The sequence below is a fragment of the Rhipicephalus sanguineus genome, chromosome 7, assembly GCF_013339695.2.
Source record: "Rhipicephalus sanguineus isolate Rsan-2018 chromosome 7, BIME_Rsan_1.4, whole genome shotgun sequence".
NCBI classification, from domain to species: Eukaryota; Metazoa; Arthropoda; class Arachnida; order Ixodida; family Ixodidae; genus Rhipicephalus; species Rhipicephalus sanguineus.
Genome location: NC_051182.1, coordinates 145,025,489 through 145,052,535, shown reverse-complemented (window position 1 = coordinate 145,052,535; position 27,047 = coordinate 145,025,489). Strand labels below are relative to the sequence as shown.

Sequence of the window (27,047 nt, the reverse complement as noted above, 5' to 3'; positions counted from 1 at the left end):
CTGAAACTTTTTCTAAATTCCAGTATCAGAATGTAAAGATTATATGACCATAAATGCACCACACCAGTAATCTTTATTTTTTTGCTATAACAGACGACACAGAATACCTTCTCGTCTGTTAGCCTGTCTATCACTCGTTCATAACCACAAATACAAAGAAAATTGGTAAAGATTGTCTTTGTAACTTTGTGACACAAATGAATGACAATTTCCCTTTTGTCCACCTCAAAGACTTTGCAGAACTGATTTGCTAAGTCCATATGTCTACGGCGTCTATACATCTTCTTTGCGAGCGTTTCATTTCGCATCAAATCATGTCGTTAAGCAAGTACCAACTAGGCCAGGAAGCGGTTATCTCGAAACACACACACTTTTGCAAGCGACAACATCAATGTCAAGACACATTTACGCTAAAGCGCCACTCGGGCGAGCGTGCTCACCTGTGCGCTCTTGTAGGCAAGCTTGACCTCGACCTCACTGCAGCGCGAGCCGACCCAGATGAAGACCTGCGCCCCATTGTCAAGGATCATGATGTCGTCATCTGCCAGGTCGTCCTGGCAGAAGTCGGCGCATTTCTCCGAGATGGCGAAGTAGCCTTTCTCATTAGAGCACCGGAAGAGGCGAGCATGCTGCAAGAAGTCAGCCTCCTGCAAACAGCAATGGATAATAATAATTGCTGGGGTTTAATGTCCTAAAACCTCGATATGAGTATGACAGATGCTGTAGTGGAGGGCTTCGGAAATTCCGATCTCCTGGGGTTCTTTATCATGCCCCTAAATCTAAGCATAAGAGCCTCTATCTAGCATTTTGCCTCTATCGGAATGTGGTCGTTACAGCTGGGATTCAATCCCGCGACCTTTGAGTCAGCAGTCATGCACCATTACCACCAGACCACTGCGGTGGGTTGAACGGCAACAGAGATGTTGGGGAAAGCGTCCCGACAACAATAAACTCGCACGAATGCAAAGAGATGGCGAGTGCCGGTGGAAAAGCTGCGGCGTGTAAATCTACCGTACTTCTTGGCTCATCCTTGAATGCTTACCCGCGAGCCCACAGCATACGGTGCTCGATAAAATTGCACTTCGATTTTATACAGAATGTCGTGGTAATGGAAACAGCTGGTGAGTGCAGTACTCACGGATTGAAATGTGAAATTTAAGGCTAAGTAATGCACACACTTTCATTCCTAGTGTCTACAGTTTGTGTCATATCAGCCTAATTTTAACTCAAACATTTACACCAGAGCCAACATAACCTTTAGCTGTCAGATTTGGAGCTACATGACACGGTTATCACAAGTGATTCCTCACAGCAGTGGTAATTTAAAAAAAAGAAAAAAGACGTCCAATTCAGTTCGCGAATACTTTACGTTGTAGAGACAATTACACCCTTCGGGAAGTACTTTTGTCCCTCAACGATAATCGTCAGCTATCTCACGTGCCTGTCCTATGCTTTGATGTTGCGTGATCAGCACTTCCAGGCTGCAAACAGTGTGCACGCTATCAGCATGACACACCCAGGAGTTGCAACATAAGATGGTAAGCCCAACGAGCTGCATATTGCTGCTGATTTCTTACTGCTACGCAGGCATTCAAAAGCTATCCCCAGCAGCGTGGAAACAGAAGCTCTTCAGTGCTTACCGTGTCGTATGGGGCTTTTCCTCCGAGTCCAACCCAGAAGAAATTTTCGGGTTCTTCGCCTTCGTCGACGGTCACTATAGAGTACTCCATCTGCAATGCGTGGAAGCATAAATGACATATTTTCTTCATGGCAAACCGAACTGCCGAACTACTTGGTGTATCTTACCATATTTAGCACATAAACTAGATAATTATACAGTCAAATGTCATTATAATAAGCAGCATTGGGATGATAAATTAGTTCGTTATATCTGACATTCGAGTAACAGTAGAGAGAGAAATCGCATCTAACTATTCGGCAATCTGACATGCGCGAGAATCCTAAATAGAAAAATGCATTAGTATTCTATATGCCTCAAACCCGCTATAGACAAGGTAATCCTTACCTGTCTTTATGTCGCATTTCAAACTAAATAGACAGGAACATGAGCAGGTGAAGTTACCACAGAACAAAGTTTCTTGGCAAAACAGGCCTCCGTTACCATTTATTTGAAGGGTTTGATCTTCATTTTTAACGATATTTTTAATGCCACAACTGCATTTTAACAGATCTGATTGTGAATTCTTTTTCAGTGTGTGTGTGTGTGTGTGTCACACACACAAACGCACACACACACATATCCTTTTACGCTACTTTGCGAGTTTTGAACCTTGTGCAAACCAAATATTTTTTAGTTACAGACGATATTGCGTTTTCTGTTTCGTTATAAAAAGAACAAGTGCCACTGATATGAAGAGTCACCAACCAAGGTTCGTACTGAGTTCTCTATAACCGATAATTCACTATATCAGTGTTCGTTATAACGAAATACAACTGTACTTGGGTTTGATGGAAGCAAACACTGTTACGACATGAAGAGAAACAAACAATGCAACTGTAGCAGAGGGATCGAGAAGGAGGTTCAGGACAGGGCCCGTTGCACTTGAAATAATGTAACAAAGCCGCTAGGAAATTATAACACTGAAAATATATTGCCTCCACATCGACCTGCACTGAAACGACAACGCAAAGGCGCAGCAAAAAAAAAAGTTATGCTCACCGCGCCATAGAGGGACCGTGCGAGCTCTTCCGCTAACCGCACGTCGTCTTCATCGGCCTTGCTGCCGATCCAGACATAGACCATGCCGTCCTCTTCGCCATCTTGCTCGAAAGGAACTTTTAGAATATAACTGCACAAACCAGAACAAATTGGGTTGATTAAAGATAATGAGATGCACTGCAGTTGAACATAGACGTATAAAACTTGGATATATCGAATCAATATGCGCTATATGGAAGTACATACCATACCCCCCGAAATCTTATGTGATTGTACTATCGGCGTCAAATGAAACGCAAACAGCGGCAATCATTAGCAATGGTATAGTGCACGCCATCCAGTCATCACCATGGAAATGCGCAGTGCTGCCAAACCAGAGTGCTGCGCGCCTCTCAATGGTGGTGACTGGACGACGCACTATACCATTTCTAATGCTTGCCACTGTTCACGTTTCATTTGACGCCAACAGTACAGCTCTGCGCCATTCGTATATGTATCAAACTCTCGTTCACCCCAAGCTTTCGATATATCGAATGCTGTGCTGCTGCAAACCTACAAGCGAACTTCCCTAGCTGATGCAAAATCACTTCCGTCATCAGATATATGCATGCCCATGAATTGGCCCCGTTTCAGCAGACACTGTAAGACATGAGTGTTGAATTCTTAAGGGCATTTTGTGTCACGAAGTAAAAAAATTAGAAATGTGCGTGTGTCTCAAAACATAAACGGCTTTCACATTGGGGATTTTATTTGTACTGTGTGAAGATAACCTAGTTTTTTAATGAGCTTCACCACAGCGCAGCCCTGCAATGCAACGAAGCGTACTTATAGTGATGAGAACTGACTGTCCCGCAGTAAAGCATACCACTAGCGGCGTTTGTTATCAGAGGGCAGTCACGCTGCTTCAAGAACGTGAGAGGCTTTGAGGTCCGATATGCCCATTTTATGAACAAAGGATGGACCAAGACAGGTAACTTACCAAAATGCTGAATTGAGGTTGCTGGCACTAGGAGGAATCTGCAAGAGGCAGCATGCACAATGTGTTGCTTGAAAAAGAAAAAAAAACACATGTCTAGGCAGCAAATATGAACAGCTACTGAGGAGGAAAACCTACACCTTAGCTTTTGCAAAATTTTGCCGAAAGTAAAAAGTAGGGACAGCTATCATGACAGCTTTCACTGCAACACTAACACTTCATTGTAACAAACTGTAGAAAATGAATGCGATATGAAAATCATAGTTTTTCACAGACTCAAAAACAGCGACAGCTACCACTGCACACAGTGACGGCTGGGCCACAAAAGGAGCGACAGCTATTGCTATCGACAGTGACAGCTGTCCCTGTGACACCAGTTGTGCTATCCCAATTCACGCATAACTCCACAGAAAAAAAAATCAGTTTTGCACATACTGTAAAGCAGCGAGAAGAACTGTGCGACTACCGCCACGACTTGTAGTGACAACTATTGCTGTCGCCAACGATGGCTTTTCTTGCAATACAAGCTGGCACTCTGCTCTCTTAAGGGGGCCCTGCAACACTTTTCCAAGTAACCATCGAATGGCTCCACTACAGGAGTTTATTGCCTCAGGAATCGACCGCCGCAAAAATGTTTAGAATCTGTCAAGTATGAGCGGAGTTACAGAGATTTGTCGCATGCTGTAAATGCTTTCTCTCTTCTCTCGACGAGCATGCTGGAAACTAAGCAGGGAGGGATGGCACCAGGGAAAGAAGTCATGTCACGCCCACGTCATGACCTGGAGCACTATTTCTTCTCTTTTTTTTTTTCTTTGAACGCGCGGCTAACCTTCAGTGACATCGCGAGCGCATGTGCGCGGGCACATGGTGGCTTCTTGCAGCAGGCGCAGTAACTATGCGGCCAACGATGTTCAAATCAGCCAACAGCCGTGAATTTGGGTATATGGTGAGATCATTAGAGTATACGGCATCATTTTGTAGACAGAAGAGGGAGCAATTTTTAGCTGACTTTGAGAATTAATTGTAAACTCCAGTCCGCATACTGCGCTATAATATTTGGCTCACGTGTTCCCAGTAGCCTCAACCACCGATCAGCAGCGTTTTCTGACTATGCAGAAAAAGTTTTAATGTACAACATCGATGCATAAGTAAATTGGTCCTGGACAAGTTGTAAAACAGCGAAAACTGTCGCAGCAACACCTGCTGAAGATTACACCAGTAACGCCTATCGTTGTCAACTGTGGTAGCTCTCACTGTGACATTAGTTGTCCCTGCATTGTTCTAAAGTACAAGCATCAATGTATAAACAATGCATAAAACAGCAACAGTTGCTTTGGCAATTGCGATGACAGCTGTCCCCGAGCTGTGACAGCCGCAACTAGACTGCTGCAGTGTGCCACTAAAAAAAGATTCATGTTTTGTGCACACTCTGAAGCAGTCAGGGCTATTGCTGCAATACAGTGAAACCTCGTTAATACGTACCTGCCGGGAACGCGGCATAACTACGCACTAAACGGTAGTACGCATTAAACACCAAGTACAAATTTGCATCTCCTAGCGTACGCCATCGCCGCCAGCAAATAGAGTGCCACAGCAAATATTGCCTAAAGTACCCACCGCAAAGCCTTTTCTTTCTTTTTGCCAAAGTGGAGAAAAGATCCTGGCACACTCGCACGACCGCCCGATAACGCGTAGTGGCGACGCCGAAGAGCATTTCGAAACTATGGTCCGGGATACACGGTCAACGCAGTGACCGACATAGCGACAGAATGATTTCCGCGGTATATGTGTGTGCGTCTAACCGCGATCTGCCACTAAACGAAAACTGACACAGTTCCAGTGAAACGCGGTACGGCCGCGTGGAGCCGATCGTCTCCCGGCTAGTTGCGTGCAGCGCGTCGCCTACTCGGCTCACGCCGTCACTACCGGGCCGCTTGCCGTGCCGCACGCGCGCATTTATCGTGGGAATGTTGTTCGTACCCACTTCGCTCCAGAACGTGCACAGATGCGGCGAGTAGCTTGTTCGGTTAACGCAGCGATGACGAGCTTCATGCAAGCGATGCGCACTCCGCGATGCTCTAGCGGTCCTGGCAGCGGACGGAGGCGCGTTGGGTGGTCGCCTAATAAAAAGCGTGCAGTATGGTTACAACCGCGCTACGCTTGCTGTATCGTACACGTGCGTTAGTGTGATAGCGTCAATGCAGCGAGGTTTCTCGGCGCCCGCGACCCGCAACGCTAACTACGCAACAGCGATCTGCTTTCGCTTCTACAAAGCGGTGCGCGCCTGATGACGGCTTAGTAGCGTTTGCTGTCGGGCTAGTTGGTACATGGCTGAAGTTCTTCGACCCTGCCCGAGCATTTGTGCCATTAATTCAACTTCAGCCTTGAAGACGGCCGCGCACAACGAAGCGGCAGCGATCGGCGGCCCAGCGCGTTCAGGTTGTCGCCTAATAAAAGCGTGCAGTAGGCTTAAAAAGTAGCGCTGCGCCGCACGCGTGCCTGAGCAGATAGCTGAAGATACTTATTGTGATAAGGTTGTCGGCGATAAGTCATGTCGGCGCGTTCGTCGGTGGCCGCCACCTCGCCTTCGTTCTTTCCCGATGCTTACCCGCAAAGGCGTCGCCGCAATCGCGCGGAAGTCGGAATCGGGGATCGACTGATCTGCGCACTTCTCAAAAAGGCGGAAGACCTTTGGCGGCACATTCTGGCGTCGGGAAGTTGAGCGGCGCAGTAAAATTTTATGGCACAGAAAGTTATCGCGGTACGCAGGGTACGCACTAACCGGTAGGCATAGGGCGAACCACTACGGCTTAAGCGGTCAGCGAATGCATTAGGCTCTATGGGACTCGGTCGGGGATTCGTCGCAACTACGTTTTAACCGTTAGTACGTTTAAAGCGGGTACGTATTAACGAGGTTTGACTGTAGTAGGTGTGGCTGTTGTCGTCGACTGCAACTGCTTTGCACAAAGATATCTTTCAGCAGTACCACAGGTACAGATGGCAATCCGCATGCAATGAAATAACATTCTGTTTCAGGAACATAACTGTAGAGAGATATGAGCATGGTTGTCAAGTTGTGCTATTATTTTTGAGTGGCAAGGCATAAGGCAAAGCAGTGACTGCCATGTCCAGCCTGGTAGAAATTGAGGGCATTTTCTGTGTGACTCGTGACTCAAACACACGACATGCTGTATGCTCGAATGACATGGATGACATGCTGTATGCACGATGACGTATGGTGATGATAGTGTTGATGAATATAACACTATAAATTGTCCCTCTCCAGCAGAGATGAAGACAATGACGCTACAATCACATTCTTCTCATACTCACCTGAACACATCGCGTGCAGATGGGGCTACCGTTGGCACGCAGGTGGAACAGCTCGACCGCATTGTTCTCTCCCGTCTGAGACTTCTTGCGGCTGCCCGTGTGGATGATGAACTTGCGCTTGAAGTGCGACAGGAACTTGAGATTCTCTTGTTGCTGCGAGGATGACGACGTCACATATTTCACAGTCGACCTGTTAGGCTGACTTGAAATTCCCTCACCTAACACAGTGATGTTATAGATATTGACGGCATCTACTAGACCATAGAGTTAATATACCATGTTTCAGAAAATTTCGTTGAGTCAATTTCATCCAAATGTGAAAAATACACTTAGAAATTCGTGACGTCATGCACAGAGATTTCGGCACGATATTTAAAAATGAAACTTTGACCTTGACTTTTTTCCTCTATTAATAAACCTATGACACTTAAATTAACAACATTAGAGTTCTCAGAGTACAATTTATCGATCAAAACCGATTCATCGTTTCACTTTAGTGCCTCAGTCTGAACGGTATTCCCGCACACAGACGCACCTGATGCGTCCTGAGCACCTGCAGCTTGTCCCCGAACAGGGCCTCGAACTTCTTCTGTAGGCTGAAGGTGAATGTGAGCCAGCCCATGTTGCCTGCATCCCTCCCCTGCCAGAAGTACACCACGCAGGTGTAGTCGTCCTCGACTGCTTCTTCTTCTTCCTCTATCTCCTCGTCCTCGTCGCCGGCACCTCCATCGGGTCCGTTCTTGACGACCGCTTCATCCCCGTCCCCGGGGCCCTCCGCGGGCACCCAGTAGCGGCAGAGGAACACGTAGCAGTCCGCGCTGTAGAAGTGGCCTGCCAGAGAGGACGGGAAAGAAACATCCCGTCATCACCTCTCCTTGCGAACGATAAAAAAAATTGAGGAGCCCTTCCCCTATCAGGAAAATGAGGGCAAGTGAAGCTTGGCGTGTGCGTGCCTGACGTACTACTTTTTTTTCTATCGTATTGCACAATGCTGTCTCCTAGCTTTTTCCTTTCCCCCATGGCGGGAATAGGACCATGCATCTGCGTGCTTAGAAGCGCAACGCTTGAGTTGCTACAGGCAAAAACAACAGTGCTGCGTTCATCTCTAGACAACAATGAACTGTGGCATCGTGAAATCGCAAGTCACCTCGATAAAAATAAGATTTCCATATCAGAAATGGCTGACTGCCGACAAGCTCACACTTGAGAGAGCATCAGTTATTGAAAAACAGCGCATACAAATACGCATGCGACTGGTGTATCTTCGAGGGCTGCATTTCTGCACGCTCAAAGCGCCAAGTTTTTCGCATACCACTGAAATCTCCGTCTCATAACAAGCTTTGCTTGAAAAAAAAAAGGAAGAAAAGAAGGTGCACACATTAAATGAGTACTGCACATGAAGTTCTGTTACGACCAGGCACGTAGCCAGGATTTTTTTTCGGGGGGGGGCCCAAGGCCTAATTATTCGAAAGAAAGTCTTTTCATGGCAAAAAGAAAAAAAAAGTTGCCTGGGAATATAAAAGGCTGGACGAATTTCGGGGGGGGGGGCCGGGCCCCCCGGGCCCCTCCCTTGCCTATGTGCCTGGTTACGACTATCACAATTATCGCACAATGTGGCGTCGTAATGAATGAGAAAAATGTCCGAAGGCTAACCCAGTTCCTCTTCGGGAAGCTTGACAAACTTCTTCCCTTCGAGCACGAATGCTTCCATGGCTTCCAAGTCCTCGTTCCACTCCTCCATGAGTTGCGCCTGCGCACGTGACCATGTCAGATAAGATTGCATGGTTATCGCAACATCCTGCTCAAATGTCATATCTACTCACAGGAAATACACACCACTTTCTTTTTTACATGAATGCTACAATGGTTTCCTAACACCACACAGGAAGGCTAAGCGCAATGCAGTACCAACTAAATGTGGCTGGCACAATGTGTTCTAGTTAAGAACATTTGGTAAAGTACCCACGGATTGAAACGGGACAATTTAGGGAGAAGTAACGCACATATTTTCATTCCGACCGTGTTCAGTTCAGGTCATATTATCGTAATTTCAACTTGAATGCGTAAATAAGAGCCAACAATACGTTTAGAGACCAGATTTGTCGCAACATGACGTGGTTATCTCGAGCAATTACGCACATCAGTCGTTATACCAAAAAATTTGATGTCGCGTTTGAATCTATGAGTACTGTACTTGCAACACCAAAGATATGTATAAATGTCTTCGCAAACATATTCCATAAATTCCTGGATTTACTATACCATTTGCTAACATTTACAAACTGCAGTGCAAGCATGAAAAAAAAATCTGATCTGCTCTTAATGAAATGCTGTGGCGAGTCGATGCACTATAACGAGCGTGGACCGTAGTATCTGTTTCAGATGACCAACGCATCAGCAAAAGTATCAACTTGGTAGGCAGTAAAAGCTCATTAATTCGAACTTACAGTTAATTTGAACTGATGCCTTGGTCCCAGCACAGTCCTGTGTATTTCAATAGGGAGAAGTCCAGATTTCGAATTAACGAGCTTTTACTGTATCAGGAATGTTTTGAACAGTTTATGCTCCAAAGGTATCACGAAAAACAACAAGAGAAAACTAAAAGTGCCAGCAGACACTGTCGTGCCGCACTCACCGCTTCCTCTTTAGACATGGCCGGCTGGCGTGGCATAAACAGGGCGGACAAATCTGTCTTCGTCTTTTGGGTGGACATCCATTTCTGGAGAGCCAAGGTGCATGAAAGAAAATGCATTCACTTCTAAGCAACATTTGCTATCTGGGTAATAACAATAATTATTGGGGTTTAATGCCCAAAAACCGCGATATGATTATGAGGGACACCGCAGCGGAGGGCTCCAGAAATTTTGACCATCTGCTGTTCTTTAACGTGCAAGTAAATCTGAGTACACGGGCCTCTAGCATCTCACCGCCATCGAAATGTGGCCGCCACAGCTGAGATTCGATCCCGCAACCTTCAGGTCAGCAGTAAAGCACCATAACCACTATACCACCATGGCAAATAATGCTGTCAAGGTACACGTTCCATAAAGTGACGATTAACAAAGTTATTCACTAACAAACCACAGATGGGTTAAAATATGCAACTATGTTTAACACAATACAAAATAGATTCTTGTCTACGACAAGCATGCAAGCATGAATGCTTAACGGCAGAAGCAATTCTCATAAGTAAGGAACAGAAATGTACAAAAAAAGTACGCTACATTACACTTTCTCTTTCAATAAAAAATAAACGAAAAAAAAGGTGGCCCTGACGTGACACCGGTGTTTTGGCAACAAATATAATCATTAAATATAATCATTCGAGAACCAATTTCACTACAAGTCCCCCCACAGGTTATGACACAACAAGTGAGCTGACCAAATCAGCTTGTTACTCTGCGACCTAGCCACCTAATTTTAGTAAACCACACACGACAAAAATTAATTTCATATCTATAGTTTTATAGGCTAGTAGACAGGATCGCAGCAGGTATGCACAAGACATTAGAAAAAAACCGTCCCAGAATGGATGTTTCTGCCGTGTCCTTGAAGGACACTACATGAGAGCTACATTGTGCTTTTCATGTCATTCGAGGATAAGCATAAGCAATGCATCACGCGATTCCTGCTTTATTACATAAAGGCTTATGTAATATCCTTCCCGTCCATAAAGGACATAATGCCAGTGTCGTACTCTTCCTGTTGTGTCCTTGAAGGTCACAAGTGCTTGTCTAGTGTCCCTTCTATTGTCCTTGAAGGATGCAACATAACCACTACATTCTGGGACTCCTGTGATGTCCATGAAGTACAGAAAGGCACATATATCGTTCCTGTCCTTGAAGGACATAGTTTGTGTCGCACTCTCCCTGTTGCATCCTTGGAGTTGACTAAAAGGAGGGTCACTACTGAAGGGTAACAGCAGGGCCCTTAAAGGTCACAAGTGCTTACGTAGTGTTGCTTCCATTGTGACCCTGAAGGATTTAACATAAGCACTACATCCTGGGACTCCTGCTGTGTTCTTGAAGGAGAGGAAGGCATATGTTTTCTCAATTTGTCCTTGAAGGACACCAGTACTTCTGCCACACGCTTCCTGCTGCGTCCTTGAAAGAGCGCATGTTTACGTCGTATCCTTTCTGTTAGTCCGTAGTTTTGGACTTGAATGCTACAAAATGTCACATAACAAAAAGACCAAGCCTGCACCCCTATCTGCATGTGCAGCCAGTTTTCCATTTAGCAGTTTAACACTGCATGATTTACCTGAAGATCGGCTCCTGTTCTTGCAACAGACTCAGCTGTTCGAGTGAAGTCGACAGCAATTACGTCGTCCCAGCCGACAAATTTGGATTTGAAGACCATCGACTCCGTCCTGCAAGGAAGCGAGTGATTCCTCTCAAGATGCAAAAGTGAATGAGACGAAGTCAGAGCCAACAATATGAGCGAATGAGTGTGTGAACAGTAGAGATAAATGAGTTAGTCATTGAATAAATGAACAGGTAAGTCAGCAAAAAAAGCTATATTTGGTAATAACCAAAGAAAAAACGTAAGCTCTGCCCACAGAATCGCGGTGCACCTGCCCTTCACCTGCGAGAGACAGACGTGCTCGCTGGTTCCCACTTGAACCGTACATACTTTTTGTCAGCTAATGTAAATACTAAGCAGTGTGATAGAAAAAGGTTCGTCATTACTACCTAAAGCACTACGTTTGGCCAAGCAGCAATGTCAGTATCCCCGACGAAATTTACTAGGGCGTTCAAGTTCCCTATTTAAAAGCAGCAACACAAATGTGTGTCTGTCTGGGGAAGTCAACTATCTGAAACACTCCAGAAGTGCTTGAAGTCACGAAAATAGGGAGTTTTAGCTTGTAACGTATACTTCTTTACGTTACCGTTACCGGATAACGTTTACCGTTTTACCGGAACTCGAGTTTTAGTAAAGTTTTTTTAGCTGCCCAAACGTAAACCTTTACGTACGTACGTAAACCTTTACGTTTGCGCAAACCACTAAATGGTGATAACAGCATTTAAGCTATACTTAATCTGGATAATATTGAATTACACTGCGGAAATATCATTAGAGAGGTTTATAGCGTGTGTAGTATCCCGGTATAAGCGAAGGGGTGTAGCAATACCAGGTTACAGGGCGATGGTGTCGACATCTTGTAACACTTCTCGCAACCACAATCATGGACACGTTTGTTTTCGCTTAGTGTTCTTGAGGGGAAAAAATGATTAAATAGGCAACTCATTCGTAATAATGCCGCTGCAAGGCATTTACATTGGGAGTAGAATGCCCGATGTTTCTGCAATGACAATTTTGTGCTCGCCTGGTACACCTTGGCCCCGCTAGATGGCGCCACCTATCCAGCCTGTCAGCATGTTTAGGCCTCTTACGTTTGCGGATTGGGTATTCCATGTCGCTCTAGCCTCGGTAATCCGGCTGAAATAAGGTGATCGTAAGTGGCGCTCGCACTTCGGCTTATTTTGACTCTGCGGCTGGAGTCTCCGCGAAGCGGATATCGCGAGTAGCCACGAACGAAGGTGGATTTGCGAGATAGGGCCGTAAACGTAAAGCCTATCCGGCGAGTAGTTTACGTTCCGTAAAGATTCGCGCATGCGCAGATTACATCCGGTATCCGGTAACACGGTAACGTAAAGAAGTATACGTTACAAGCTAAAACTCCCTAATGAGTAAGTGCTATTGTATGGAGCATTTGAGCAAATTCTCCACAGCCATGGCTGTGGGCACAATTGACATTTTTTCTTGAGGCACATCTGACTGGTCATTTGCGAGCGCTCTGGCGTCACGCGTCACGTTCGGCTGGTCGAAATTGAGAACTCTGAATACGTTCATCTGGTTCTTTCACACCACGGCGCTCTTACTCAGAGTGCTCTGAGGCGCTCTCACATTTGACCTCGGAGCGCTACGGACATCTGATCACGTGACTCCAGCGCCTCGTCTGTCTGCAACAGAAGACGCAGTAACATGCTTCTTCGACCAGCCTTCCAATGCTCTTGAGAGCGGCTGCACGTTCGAATCAAACGCGTGTTCTCCGGCTCAGATCAAGAGCAGGCTCCGCATTGTTGCAATCAGAGTCACAGTGCGGCAGTGCCAATCCAAATGTACTATTAGGTTGTCAGCTGGCTTGTGGCACAGCGCGGAAACAAACGAGGACAAAGATGAAGTTACAGACGGACACCAACCACATCTTCACGCATCTTACTTCACCGTTCTCCTTGTTTGGTACTGCGCTTTGCTACAAGCCAGCTTACAATGAACCAACAAGCCCATAATGGTACCCTCGTCAACTTTATTAGGTTGTAACCGACTATAGCAGGTGAGGTGAATAGACGTGCATAAGTGCAGAAGAGCTCAGCGCGGAATGCAGTGCGGAAGAACGAACGCGCGTGCGCTCACCCTTCTTGGCAGCGGTTGACAATGGCGTGGCTCGGCCGGTGAATCATGCACAGCAGCTCCTGGCACAGCTTGAGCGCCGCTGCGCGCACGAGGCGTGTCGACCGCTTGCCCAGCCAGACGAACAGGTCCGAGTTGCAGTCCAGGATGTAGACATTCTTGGTGTCCAACAGGGATTGCACCAGCTTGCCCTCTGGCACCTCCACTGCACAATTCAGTGTTTACAGACACGGGGCCACTGAAGTTCAGGTGTATGTGGAAGTTTTCAAAGAAATTTGGATGTTCTATTGAACTTCTGAACTGTCTCAGTGAAGGCAATCTGCCTTCCTTTTGACAAAATGAAGCGAGTCAGACTGAGTCCAACCTCCAAACTTGAACAGAGCACAAGGTGTACACTATGTGGCAGTTCATGATGTGGTATTACAATGTAAAAGTGAAAAGTCTGCTTATAAGCTTGGCGAGTTAATGTCAGCTCAAAAATTTTTTGAACTACCATGATTAAGGGGAGACCCTGCTTCAGAGGAAATTATTTTGTTTTTGAGCAGATTTTTATAAAATTTCTACAGCTTATGTATTTTGATGCGCTGATTTCAAACATGCAATTATTGTTCTAATACAGTACATAGTTTTTAAAATACTAAATAGCTTTCATATTGTTAAGAGCAAGATTTATTTCGAAACTGTGAGACTTGTAAAGCAAATCAACCCATCCCAATAATCTGGAATGAATACTTGCAGTAATACAAGAATTGATGTTCTAAATCAGGGGGTCTGCAACATTTTTAGGCGGAGGGCCGAATCCGCCTTTTCCACGACGCCCCCGCGCATGCACTCTTCCCTTGTGGAAAAGCCACTAAACGTCTCATGATCTCGGAGGCTTTGCTTCTGGCAATACCGGTTGTCCCGGCCCCTACCAAACCCCTACCAGAACGGCAGAGGGAAGCAAAGGAAAATGAAAAAGGCGGATTGCACGAAGCGGACACGGAGGGAGCTACACGACAAATGGAGGGGGGGGGGCAGCTTAAGATGCAATAAAACAAGATTCACTATATAAGATTTGACTGAATCTTGCGTTACTCGAGCCACCCTGATAGGCTATAACTTGCAAAACCTGCAGAAGACTCTACCCTGAGGCAGCTCGAGGTAGCCCATGCCGAGACCAACTTTGTACAGGCACGGGTGGGCGGGCGCGAAGTTCTCCGGCACGTGCTCAACCGGCTCGAAGTCTTCAAGCTCGCTGGGGTCCATGCAGCCGAGTGCACTCCAGAAGTCCTCCTCGTCCTCTTCGGACTGCGCGCACGTGATGACCTCCGAGTAGTTCTTGCGCTCGTTCTTGTTGATCTTTTCGGCCAGAAGCCTGAAACAGACAGCCACACCTTTCCTTCACCACCTGAAGCGGTACTGCATCACGTGCATGCACTTACACTGATACCTCAACATAGTGAACATGAATATAACAAATTATCGACTATAAAAAATTAATTGAAGAACAGTCTTGTCATAGATACAGTGTTAGGAATATACGTTTATAATGAATTTCTGGATATAATGAAGTTATTTTCGCATCAAATGCGACTTTGTTATAATAAGGTTTGAGTGCATCTACGAAAGTTCAGTACAGCTGCGCCTCCACATTAATGCATTATTTACTTCATTCATTCATTCATTCGTTCATTCATTAATTCATTTATTAATTCATCCATTAATGCAGTGGAGACCAAGAGAAGAGGTGCATTGTCCTGTTGTCTTGTCTTTTATTGGTCTCCGTCCTTTGTGCGTTTTATTTGTTCTATTAATCATATATCCTCGGCTGTATGATCTGTTGGCTTCGAACGAGAAATCCCAGAGTCACACCCACCTTCCCTTGGACACCATGGTGTTCTGTGAGCACCTGCCGCTCCAGACGAAGATCTTCCGGCCGGCGTCGAGCACAAAAACGTAACGCGGGTCCAGGGAACTAGGGTCCACCGCTACCGACTCGACGTGTAGCAGCCGGTTCCGGGAGTGCAGGCGATACAGACGAACCACGTATTCCTGTGTCATTGAAAAAGCATCACGAAGCGAGATTTAGACGGTCATCCATACGGTCGGTCTGAAGCCAGCAGCATGTACACAGTTGCGAGTGGGGGGCTGGACAGAAAGGTTGATGAAAGAGGAATAGGACAGCAGCAATGAAGTGGCGTTCGTAAGTAACTAAATAAAGGAATAATAGTTATAATACTGCTGGTACCGAAGCCCAATCCTATAACGACTAAGCCACAGGTGCATGTTTCTTCAGGTGGAATAATGCACCTTTAAAGGGACACTAAAGAGAAAAACGATTTTTCCCATATTAGTAAATTACTCTCACAATTCCGAAATCACCAAGTTTGCCGAGAGAAGACGCGCAAAAAGAAAATACGCGTGGTGACGCCACCTTGAAATTTCCACACCAAACGCCCTGACATCATAGATTTTAATGCCGTATATTAGGCCCTATGTAGTTCCTAATTGTCCTCTGAGGGGGCCATAACATACCAAATTTCAGGAAATTTCGTTGATTCAATGTCGCCAAAATACAGAGAATACGCTTTGAAATCCGTGGCATCACGCACAGAGATTTTGGCGCGAAACTTAAAAAATGAAACATTGTCCTTGACTTTCTCCTCCATTAATAAACCTATGGTGGCGAAATTAACATTAGAGTTGTCAGAGTACAACTGATCAATCTAAAGCGATTCATACTTCCACTTTAGTGCCCCTTTAATAATATCCCTCGCTCAAACAAATGTGTCCAGGTGCCTGGCATGTTTTTGACAGAACTGACGACTTCCCTCGTGCAAGCGCTGAGACACTTGGCGCGTTTTCATGACGAAGTTCTACAGTTGGTCTCATGTGGTCCATACATCAATGAGTTATGACGCCCACACCACTGGTGACGCTGCTGTTCGCTCTAATAGTCTAGAGTTGCTCAACTCCACCAGTGTCCAATCAACTGATGTATTGCTAATGCATTTCTCTCACATTTACCACTAAGTTGACACCAGCCTTTTTTTTTGTGGCAAGCTGTTTGGTGAGCCAAAGAAAAGCACACATGATGGAAGGCGGGAGGCATGCACACTGCCGGACTGCAAAAACTCTGTCCATTTCTTTTTCTTGGGAGCGTCACTCTACTATGGCTCACATGTTTCAACTTGTAGTGATTGCAGTACTAGTACATTTAGGACCTCTTATACAAAAGACAAAAGGACTTTTGTACGTTATAGAGTCCTGTAAAAAATACCACACTGTATTTGCTAACACCAACTGGGTATCTTACTCACCACTTCTTCAACGTTGTAAAAGCCGCTCGACGCCCTGTTCCCCTTGTGGTAGTTGATGTGGCCGCCGAATAGTTGCAGGAACTCGGGACTCTCGTCCGCCTGCTCCTCGCGCGCAGTGCGACAGTGGGCACCCAGAAAATTGCGCAGGTTCACGGCATGGATGGCTGCGCATGCCTTCTTGTCCAGCTGTAACGAGTCGGGAGAGCCACCAACTTATGACCTATGGTCACGCAATAACAGGAGCCTGCCCAGCAATAAAAAGTGCCGTGCACTGGCAACCGTGAAGGAGAGGAATTGGCACAAGTTCCAGCAACTTACACAAATATTCCCCCTGCCCAAAAAAAGTATTAAAGCGTAATACAGTAGACTCTCGACAATTAAAACTCGAGGGGACCTAAGGATTTTGTTTGAATTATCAGAAGTTCTCATAAATGTGACTCGGGGCAACATACCAACTAGCGTTGTCATGTTTATTGTTTGTCAGTGCCGCACAAACATCACAGGCAGCATTAGACTTCAGCAATCATACTGGTACTTGTTAATCTTTGGCACATGCACGCGTGTGTAATTAAGGGACGAAAATGTGTTGTGTCCTGAGACAGCTGGTAGCCCTTTCCCAGTCTTGTGACGCTTTCCCGCATGACACTAGTGTACGGTGGCACTGGTGGCAGGCAATCCACTTTATTTGCAGCTGCTTGTGGCAAAAACGCGAATGTTCAGCTAGAAGCAACAAAGGCAGGAGATATTTCCAGGCATGGACAAGCAAAATGTTTTTAACCAAATTTGTGCAATGGGGCAGTTTGAATTAAGCGGCTTTAAAATACATTGAAAACACAGCGGGCCAACCAAAAATTTAAGATTTGTTTAAATTAATCGAAAGTCTACTGTGCAGACAACCCTCGTCATAACGAAGTCCCTCCCATGCAAAGATGGTTTTGTTATATCCGAAAATTTGCAATCAACATATATTCGTAACACTGTGCTAATGGTAAGACTATTCTTCCTTTCCTTCATTATAACCAATACTATGTTATATCCGTATTCGTTATATCGAGGTTATACTGTATACCGACCGTGGTTTCGGAGCCAATCCAGTAGTAGATGAGCCAGTTGAGGTTCTGTGACTCCTCGACGTACGTCTTGAGTACAATGTAGCAGTCACCCTCGTAGAACTTGCCCACTAGAGCTGCAAAGTCGACAGTGCAGAACTAGAGACACGTACACTACAACGTACAAAACTGCGTATTACTTGTGTAAAGTACTTATGCTGTAAACCAGGAGTGCCAGGGGCCGCATAATACTGCCTTGAGGGCCCACATGTGGCCACTGACACGACATCAGAACTCCCCCCCCCCCCCCCCCCCCAACTAACCTGTCGTTGGGCAACCTCGATGTAGACATTTGTGAGTTGGCTAAGAATGTTCAGTCGCATTGAAAGAGTTTTTTTTTGCTTGTAAACTATGTTTATAAATGGCAACCTTGTGACGTGTGCTGAAAATAAACATGATTTCTATTCCAGTTTGGTACATAATTATTTTCAATACACTCCAACCTCATTATAACAAGGTCGCATGTGCCACGAAAATAACTTCGTTATATCCGAAAATTCGTTATAACGTTTATTTGTAACACTGTAGCTACGAGAAGACTTCTCCATTTACTTCGTTATAACCGATAATTCGTTATATCCGTGTTCGTTATAATGAGATTTGAGTGTATTGTCGATTCGCCGAACTTTTCTTTTTGCCTGCAAAGCTCCCCCCATTATCAGCCGTGTGGCCCCCGCCATGTCGGCTTCATGTAACTCAGCCCTCTACCACAAAGGATTGCTGACCCCTGCTGTAAAACATGCTCAAACACACAAAACTGGCTGTGAAAAAAGAAGATTGGAAAGTATGAAGGCTCAATTTCTGCTTGTCGTAACTAGGTTTCACCCTTCAGTTGCTTTTTTACATATCTCCATATTTCAACTAAAGCGACAATTAAAGGGACACTAAAGAGCAAAACTATTTTTCTCATATTAGTAAAGTAATCTTTCACGATAGCAAAAACACCATGCTTGCTGCGAGAAGACGCTTAATAAGCGAGAAAACGCTTCAAAACAAAATGTGAGTGGCAACGCCAACCTTGAAGTTTCCGCACCATTCGCCGTGATGTCACATGTTTTGACGGCGCCTACTAGGGACTACGTAGTTCATAATTGGTAAAAATGAAGTACATTGTCCTTTGTGGGGGCCATAGACTTGACATACCAAGTTTGGGGTAATTTTGTTGAGCCAATGGCGCCAAAATACGATAAATAAACTTTGAAATCCGTGACGTCATAGGGGGAGATTTCGGTGCGAAATTTAAAAATTAAACTTTCAACTTGATTTTCTCCTTTATTAATAAATCTATAATGATGAAATTAATGACATTAGAGTCCTCAGAGCACAAATCACCAATCTAAACCGATTCATTGTTTCTCTTTAGTGTCCCTTTAACTTTGCCTATTCTGTACAGCTACTGTGGAAAGGGAGAGTGAGAGCTTACTCCCAAAACCATAGTTTGATAGTTTAAAAAAAGGTTAAAAAATAAACACGCTAGTCCGACCACTGCATGGTACTTACACTCATCAAGGGGGTTCGGAAGGAAGTTGTCAATTTCCCAGACAAATGTCCCTGCAGGAAAGAAAAAATCACTGCTTTAGAGCTATGTACAAGCTTGAGGAGATGCGTAAATTCCTCGAGAAGTAAACACACGCACTTTTAAAACATCAGAAAAAGTTCAGTAAGGAGATTTTATTTTGAGAAAGAAAGACGGCCTGCCCGTTTGCTCACTTAAGCCTTTCCATCTCGTGAAAAAGAAGAAGATTGTACCAAATTTACCGGAAATTTTATGTCACTCAGTTCGTAATATTTTTTTTCCGAATAAAATGGTACCATTATTTCAATTCCATGGGGTTCCTTTATTTCACCAATAGCGTAAAGAAAAAGAGAGCTTGAAGATGGCTTCACCGCATGGCAATACAATGAAAGACGGCAATAAAATGAAAGCCGAGACACAAATGGCCCAACATGGACAAGTGTGGCCATCTAGCGTCAAGAAACACAACTATGACGAGGATAGTTGTCATTGGTTCCATGTGGGATCATTTTTCGTTCATGATGAGTACAGTCGTCATCGGTGATTTTGGAGCAAAATCTCACGACTATACTCGTCAACGAGAGGGAAAGGGTTAAATTTATGTCCACAAAAGGCAATTTCTATCAAATAACTTCCAGTTCAGAATAAATAAGGATAAGGTCTTCACTTTGCATCCGTGAGTAGTCTTGCGCATAGGCGCCACAGAGTGGAAAAAAAAGTAAGGGAAAAGCTGCTGTTGTGGCAGCTTGACTATCACAATACCTTGAAGATATTGTATCAATTCACGATACCATTTACAGTCAATCCCGCATATATCGAACTCGAAGGGGAACGCAAAATAGTTTGGATAATTCGAAATACAAAATATGCGCATTTAAGGCTTTAATTAAAGCACTGCAGGGCTTGACACAGTTTTTGGAAATCGTAAAAAGCGCGAACATGACGATTTGCTCATATAAGCTAAAGAACAAGGCAACAACTTCTTTTGCAAGTTACTGCATTTTATTTCGCATGAAAATAGTCCATAAATCTGTCTTGCTTCTTGCTCGCCGTGAAGTTCACCAAGTCATCGTCAATATCATTGAAGCTTTCCAAATAAGCAAATTCAGGACTTTCGGCCACAACAGTGGTGATCGATGTTAAACGCCAATGCAAGCTCTGTAGCGCGGTAAAGGGTTTAGCGGTGGCAGTAGCGGCATTGGCATCTTCAAAACGCACAGGTCCATTTCCGCAGGATTGGCAACGTCAGCTATGAACTCGGCATCGATGCAGTCAGAAGCAGCTACGTTGTTATCTGCACCGATGAAGTCGCTCGCTGTGCTCCCGTCTGATATGGCGCCCGGAAACGCTAATAAGTCGCAAATTCACTGACGCACCGTACGCCGTAGTCAGCGGTCATGACGCTCCCAAAGTCGTCACCTGGCACAAAGGCCCACAAGAAAACGGTGCATGACAGTGCTTTACTTGATGTCGCTCCAAGCACCGGTCATCATTTTTATCGTCACGAGCGGGACAATGTTTAGTTCAACTCCTGAATGACAATTTAGCAAGAACGAAGCGAGAAGTACAGAGGTCCACATGCCACAACAACAATGCTGCACAAAACATTTCTCCACCGTCAACATGTTGGCGATAGCGATGGCACTTGTGGCTTTGTAGAAGGCAGCCCTTGATTTAGCGAGAAATGCGAGAAAAGGGGGTGTAGCCTCTGAGATGTGCGTTTTAAAACCGAAAACACCAAAAATATGTCACAAGGTTGTGCATCTCGAAGGCCATGCTTTTCGGGCCCGCATGCCATCGTGCGCAAATAAGGAAGGAAGGAAGGGAATGCAAACATTACAACAAGGCTGCCGAGTCACTTCGCATTCTCATTTTGGTGCCCCGGCAATGAGCCTTTTTGAAAAACACTATGCCCGCGCGTTAAAACCTGCGGATCGCGCATCGAAAGACCGGTGCACTGACAGGCGCTGGGCAACGAGCTAGATCAACGCAGTGGAATAACACCGCCTTTCTTCACCTGCGCGCGACGAGGGATCAGAACTTGTTAGAACGAGGCCGAAAAATTATCGATATTTGTTAGGAAAAATGCACTTTCTGGACTTCGGCGCTGCGCAGCATTCGATATAGCGGATGTTTCGCTGTGCGAAGTTCTATATACGTGCGCACCAGCCTCATACTTTCGCATGGAAAATTCAAGGGGATTTCTCAACTGTTCGATGTAGCCAATAATGCGATATATCCGAGTTCGATATATCTGGGATTGACTGTGTTTTGATCAACTTTAGCTAACATTGCATAATCGAAGCTTTCTCTTTATCTTTACTTTGTGTGTGTAACCTGAGTGCATTCTGTTAACCAAGCCTTATTTTCTTGCTATGTACAGTACAGTCCACTGTTAAAGGGAACACTCGAATGAGCAACTTTCATTTTGTTGTCCCCTTAACGGCTAGTGGATGAGGAAAGATTGTTTGTGCACGTTACTAGTCTATCATAAGGGTTCGGAACTATCAATCACCAGTAGTGTTATGCAAATCTAAGTCACTATGCTTTTGTAGGAAAGCGAAATCCAGACATACCCGAAACCCAAGTGTTCCCTTTAACAGTGGACCCGTCTGTACATGTTTGTAACCTTAGGGCATTTTTTATCCCTTTCCTGGAATCACGTTATATGCCTTTTCAACTAAAACTGCATAATCAGAAGCCACTGTGCTGAAACGTTCTATCTGCTTTTATATTTTTTCTATCGTTTGCTGTAATCATTCCCCTCTTTAATGCCTTTGGCCCTGAGGATTTTAATAAATAAATAAATCAAAATATGATTATCATACTTCAATCTGTAAACAGTTAAAGAGAATAAATGACTACCTCAATAAAGGAACGAAGATTACTTTTAAGGGCTCGTCTTTCTTTGTTAGACACAATATTAATGAGAACTAACAGACAGTAATCTTTCCTTGGCATTATATTGTCAGTTAGTTCTCATTAATATTGTACCTTAATAAAGTAGCAGTATTTCTAACAACTATACACCTAAGTACTGCATTACAACATCACAGTAGATTCTCTAACCTATCTGAGAACATCTTCTAAAAAAACGAACATGAAGGATTGTATCGTACGATTGAAAGTTAGCTCAATGTTCGTGGAAAAACTACAAGCATTCATAGTTATTCAGAAAATAAGAAAAGCTGTACCGGGCATCTGACCAACATCCTCTTCAAAGATCTCGCTGTAGTCTATGGGTGGCTTCTCCAGGGCCTCGTCCCAGCGCTTTGGCCTGTGTGCGGGCATGAGAACAAGTTAACAGCCATTGCTGGTACAGTCAGAACATGTCATAACAAACTCGCAATAGCTTCATTACACACACGTGATAAGCAAATATGAATAACACTATGTCGACAGACAAATGTATGTCACACCATATCATCAACAGCACTGTAATAGCAGTCATGCAAATTTGTTATACTGAGGTTTAACTGCTGCTTTCTTTCCGAGAAATTAGTACAGATCTTGTTCATAGCTTCGTTGGTGCAAACTGATTTACAGTAGTGGCAAACATGGCATGGTAGACAGTAAATGCTGACCCTAAACATATTGCCACATGCGCTCCTTTCTTTCCATGTTTTGCGTTACCGCCCCCTTACACGTGTTACTACTGCCTTGCGCAAGCCGCGCCAGAATGTCTGGGAACGTTCCAGATTGTAGTAGATAATTTTGTTAAGATTGCGCACATGACGCGAAGGGTCTAGATTATTCCAGAGCTTGCGTGACCACCAGTGATAAGACTGGAAAGTTCGATGCATGATGTATAAAAGACGGCGCGTCCCAGCCATGAGCAGTTTTATCGATGGCCGACGCCCTGTTCGCCGCTATCAGTGTACAGCGTGTATTGCTGTAGTTTGACTTTTCATTTCCCGGCCACAAGTTCGGCCAAATAAACAGTTTCATCTTGAATACGCTGGCTGCTGTCTTCATCAACGTCACGACCACGTGACAATATTGTTAATCACTTCCTCCAACGATGCCATTGGGATCATGTCAATCCGCACCATGATGCTATACTATTGTACCTACAAGTAATTTCAATGGAAACGCAGAATCTGTATTAAAGCTTTCAGGGTAAATGACGTACATGCACGTCATCGCTTGTATGCTTAAAAAGCGCGCCTTTTTCGATCATTTCTCTTGCTTGGCATGTACTGCCACATTGCGGGAATACATGGAATATTTTTCTTGTGCCGATGACACTCCGTTTTTTTTATGCTTTACCACAGCGGTGCGCCAGTTATCGCTAGCGCATCTGGTCATGCGCAGCGCTAGTTTCGGTTTCATCCTTTGGGTGGTTCCTGCTTCTCATGCCCGCAAAACTGATGATGGCTATCTGGTTTAGAATGTCTCAAAGGGTGACCGCTTTGTTACTCTCTCATTTATTGCTCCCCGGGGTGCGATTATGCCCGTTTCAATTCCGGTGCTGACTTACACAAATGATGCCGCTGTGGTTGCGTTTCCTGTTTTGGGAACTCGCAAAAACCGCCCCCATCTCATTGACGATAAGATGAAGGATTATTATAGGTTTCTCACTTGTTTTTGCTTTCTGTACGGTTGTATGGTTGTGCGCACGCACAACCATACAATTTTCTTCAGTGCACTCACCCGCGCAGTTCACTTGCGCTATCAAAGTCCGCACTGGGTGCTCTACTGCAAGTAAGTCTAGTGGCGATTCCTCCAAATCACTGCTTGACTGCCGAATCAGAATCTGATTAAATGGATGTCAGCCCATCAGACGAGTAGTTACTTTCGAGTTAAGACTCAGATGTTGATAAACGAGCGACATCTCAAAAGCAAGTGCGGCGAGACGATGCTGACTGGATCAAAGGTGACTTTTCTACCTCCGTTTTTCTACTTGATGCCACTTCAAGCACTTATTTTTGTACATCTGTGAACTATGTTTATTGCAACGCATCATTTTTAACAATCGTAGAAGTTTTTTTTTCAGAATTTATCTTGCTGCTACTCATGAATAAACCATGTGTATGTGACAACACAAACTATTTTTTTGTCACTTTATGGTCACCCTAAAAAATTTACGACAACTTTTTCCGAAATTGATTCGCCTGAAGAATTTAAATCAGCAATAAAAAAGAAAACAACCCTGGGGGATCGCATTTGGCAAAAAAATTTGACCCTCAAAGGGTTAAAGCAATAAACACTCGAATCATGTAACTGTGAACCTAATGTCTAAGCACAACGCTTCACTAGCCTTCTCGGTTAATGTATTTTATCTTGTCACTATGCAGTCACAGTTTTTACTGTAACTCTTGCAATGGTCCCAGCTGTAGTGAACTGTCGATGGCGACGAGTACAAAGCAGTCATGCAACTGATTATAATGGCCAACGTGTCCCTAAGACACTGCTTTAGAAAAATGTTTTTTTGTTTCTGAGCAGATTACCATGAAACTTTCACAGCTTTTGTATTTTTATGTGCCAATTCAAGATATGCAATTATTTTTCAAGTACAATATGTAGCTTTTAAAATATCAAATACATCTTCTATTGTTTGGGGCGAAATGTTCTTAACTGCGAGAGTTGCAGAGCAAATCAACATATCACAATAATTCGGAATAAGAACTGTATGCAGTGAAACAATAACGGATGTTACAAACCCATTCAAACAAATGTTGTGGAATGTTGACTTTATGCAAGTGAGTCGATGTCAAGCTGGTATTTCGCTCACCAGTGTTCAACATACCATAAATTTTGTTCAAATTGGCTTAGAGTGTCCATTCTTGTTTAACTGCACACAGTTTTTATTTCAGATAATTGTGATATGCCAATTTGCTTTGTAACTCACATAGTTAAGAAAAATATATTTCTCCTAATAAGGCATATGAAATGACTAATATTTTAAAAACTGCACATTGTACCAGAAAAACGATTGTACATTGAAATTAGCACAAAAATATGCATAAGCTGTGAAAGTTTTATAAAAATGCCCTTAAAAATAAAGAAATATGCTCCCAAAGTAGGGTTCACACTTAGATGACCCCACTCAAACCACACCCCGTTTTAAAAAACACATTCTGTGGAAGTGACAAGCACTGAATACCCAAAAGCACTGCACGTGCGAGCATTTGCTTACTTGAGAGAGTCCACGCGGTCTTCGCCTCCTGACCGGCCATTGCGGTCCTTCTCCTTGGCCACGTCGGTCATGCCTTTGAGGATCTTCGCTTGGTCACTGTCGGCCTCGCCTTCACGCCGCCGCCGAAGCCGCATCTTGCGCGCAATTGGGTCCTTCACGGGGGCTGCAATCGTGCCATTTGCTCGGACCAGACACTAACAGCTAGCGACACAGCAAGCAACCTATCTGCACATATGCCTACAATCAGCCAGACGACTTCTGCAGAAGTCTGTAGAAGTCTGGTAAAGTGTGTGCCGTCAAAGTCTTCCTAGAATGGCTGAGATTAACTGCAGTACTATGTTTGGCGACCGTTTCTTTTGTGGTTCTATTCTAACGCTCAATTATTTTTCTTCAACTTACCTTCTTTATTTTTTTCCCTTGGAACTTTCATTCAGACTCATAAATGCTGTAATCACCATCATCGTCTTAAAGAGAGCCACGTAGCTATTTCTGAAAGCAATGCTGTAGATGGGACAGTGGTTATTGCTTACTGCTATAAATAAAGCTACCACTCACGGAAGAACCTTAACCTTTGCTAATAGCCACGTAGCTATTACTGTAACTATCGCTAACACGTCACAGCCATCAATGTAGCTACTTCAAACACCACTGCTCTAACTACAACTGTCACTCTTGCTCGCAGCCACCATTATAGCTATCACTAACACCTATGATGGAAGAGCTGTTGCTTTAACTGTCTCTAATAGTGAAATAGCTATTACTGACACATGCTAGTTATCAATGTAGCTACTTCTAACAGTGGTGCTGTTACACGACTGTGGCTATCGCTCACAGCAAACGTTAGAGCTTTAGTTCACAGCTACGACAGCGAAAGCTATGCCTGCAGTAAAGTATCAAAGGCAAAAAAATGTAATGCCTAGCATAGCCACATGGCTATGATTGTAGCTATCACAACATCATGTTACAGCTGTCACAGTAGACAATTCTAAGAGTAATGCTATAACTACGACTGTATTTATTTATTTATTTTTACCTACTGCAGCCCCATTGGGGCTATTGCAGGAGTGGGGCTTATAGATCACACAGGGGAGACGCGGGTCTTGGAACGGTCAAAAATGGTCAAAAAATCGATTTTTCGCAAAGCTTATTTTCGAGGCGTTTGTACTTCTGAGCACCTACTCTCAAATTGCTAACGCTAAATTCGGTCGGGAAACGCGATAAAATCGGCTTTCAAAGCACCCCGGCAGCACTAAAATGTCCCCAAAAGGACGAAATTTGTTCGAACTTCCCGCGCGCGCCATGAGCGTTGCAGCGGGGAGCGACTAAAAAGCCACCAAAACATGCCCGCGTTGCCAGACCACTTTTTGGTGCTGTCCCTAGGAAATTCCAAGCGAGATGTACCTAGCCCAGTCCCGTGGCTCTAGGTGCGTGCGAGACGTTGATCATGCGATTTAACCATGGAAATGCAGGTGGCTTGATTTAATGGACGCACGAATTAAGGTGCATACTTGCTGCTTTCTTTGGGAAGGGCCACTATTTGACTAAGGGGTACGCAGTTCGCAAGGAGGGGGAGTCAGT

At 44.5% G+C, this 27,047-nt stretch overlaps 1 protein-coding gene across 1 annotated transcript in view; it reads right to left on the bottom strand.

Moving 5' to 3' along the window:
* Window positions 1-27,047, bottom strand: part of LOC119400166 (protein flightless-1) — a 53,619-nt gene that overhangs the window by 6,447 nt on the left and 20,125 nt on the right. Inside the window, exons 12-28 of the mRNA XM_037667154.2 lie at window positions 25,470-25,632; window positions 22,525-22,607; window positions 19,315-19,365; window positions 17,779-17,891; window positions 16,706-16,891; window positions 15,262-15,437; window positions 14,531-14,760; window positions 13,407-13,608; window positions 11,250-11,358; window positions 9,625-9,708; window positions 8,643-8,739; window positions 7,525-7,820; window positions 6,990-7,142; window positions 3,660-3,697; window positions 2,681-2,810; window positions 1,641-1,730; window positions 441-647 (exon numbers count right to left, since the gene is read on the bottom strand). Of these exons, the coding sequence (XP_037523082.1) occupies window positions 441-647; window positions 1,641-1,730; window positions 2,681-2,810; window positions 3,660-3,697; window positions 6,990-7,142; window positions 7,525-7,820; window positions 8,643-8,739; window positions 9,625-9,708; window positions 11,250-11,358; window positions 13,407-13,608; window positions 14,531-14,760; window positions 15,262-15,437; window positions 16,706-16,891; window positions 17,779-17,891; window positions 19,315-19,365; window positions 22,525-22,607; window positions 25,470-25,632 (2,408 nt within the window). The remainder of the gene's footprint in view (window positions 1-440; window positions 648-1,640; window positions 1,731-2,680; window positions 2,811-3,659; window positions 3,698-6,989; window positions 7,143-7,524; window positions 7,821-8,642; window positions 8,740-9,624; window positions 9,709-11,249; window positions 11,359-13,406; window positions 13,609-14,530; window positions 14,761-15,261; window positions 15,438-16,705; window positions 16,892-17,778; window positions 17,892-19,314; window positions 19,366-22,524; window positions 22,608-25,469; window positions 25,633-27,047) is intronic.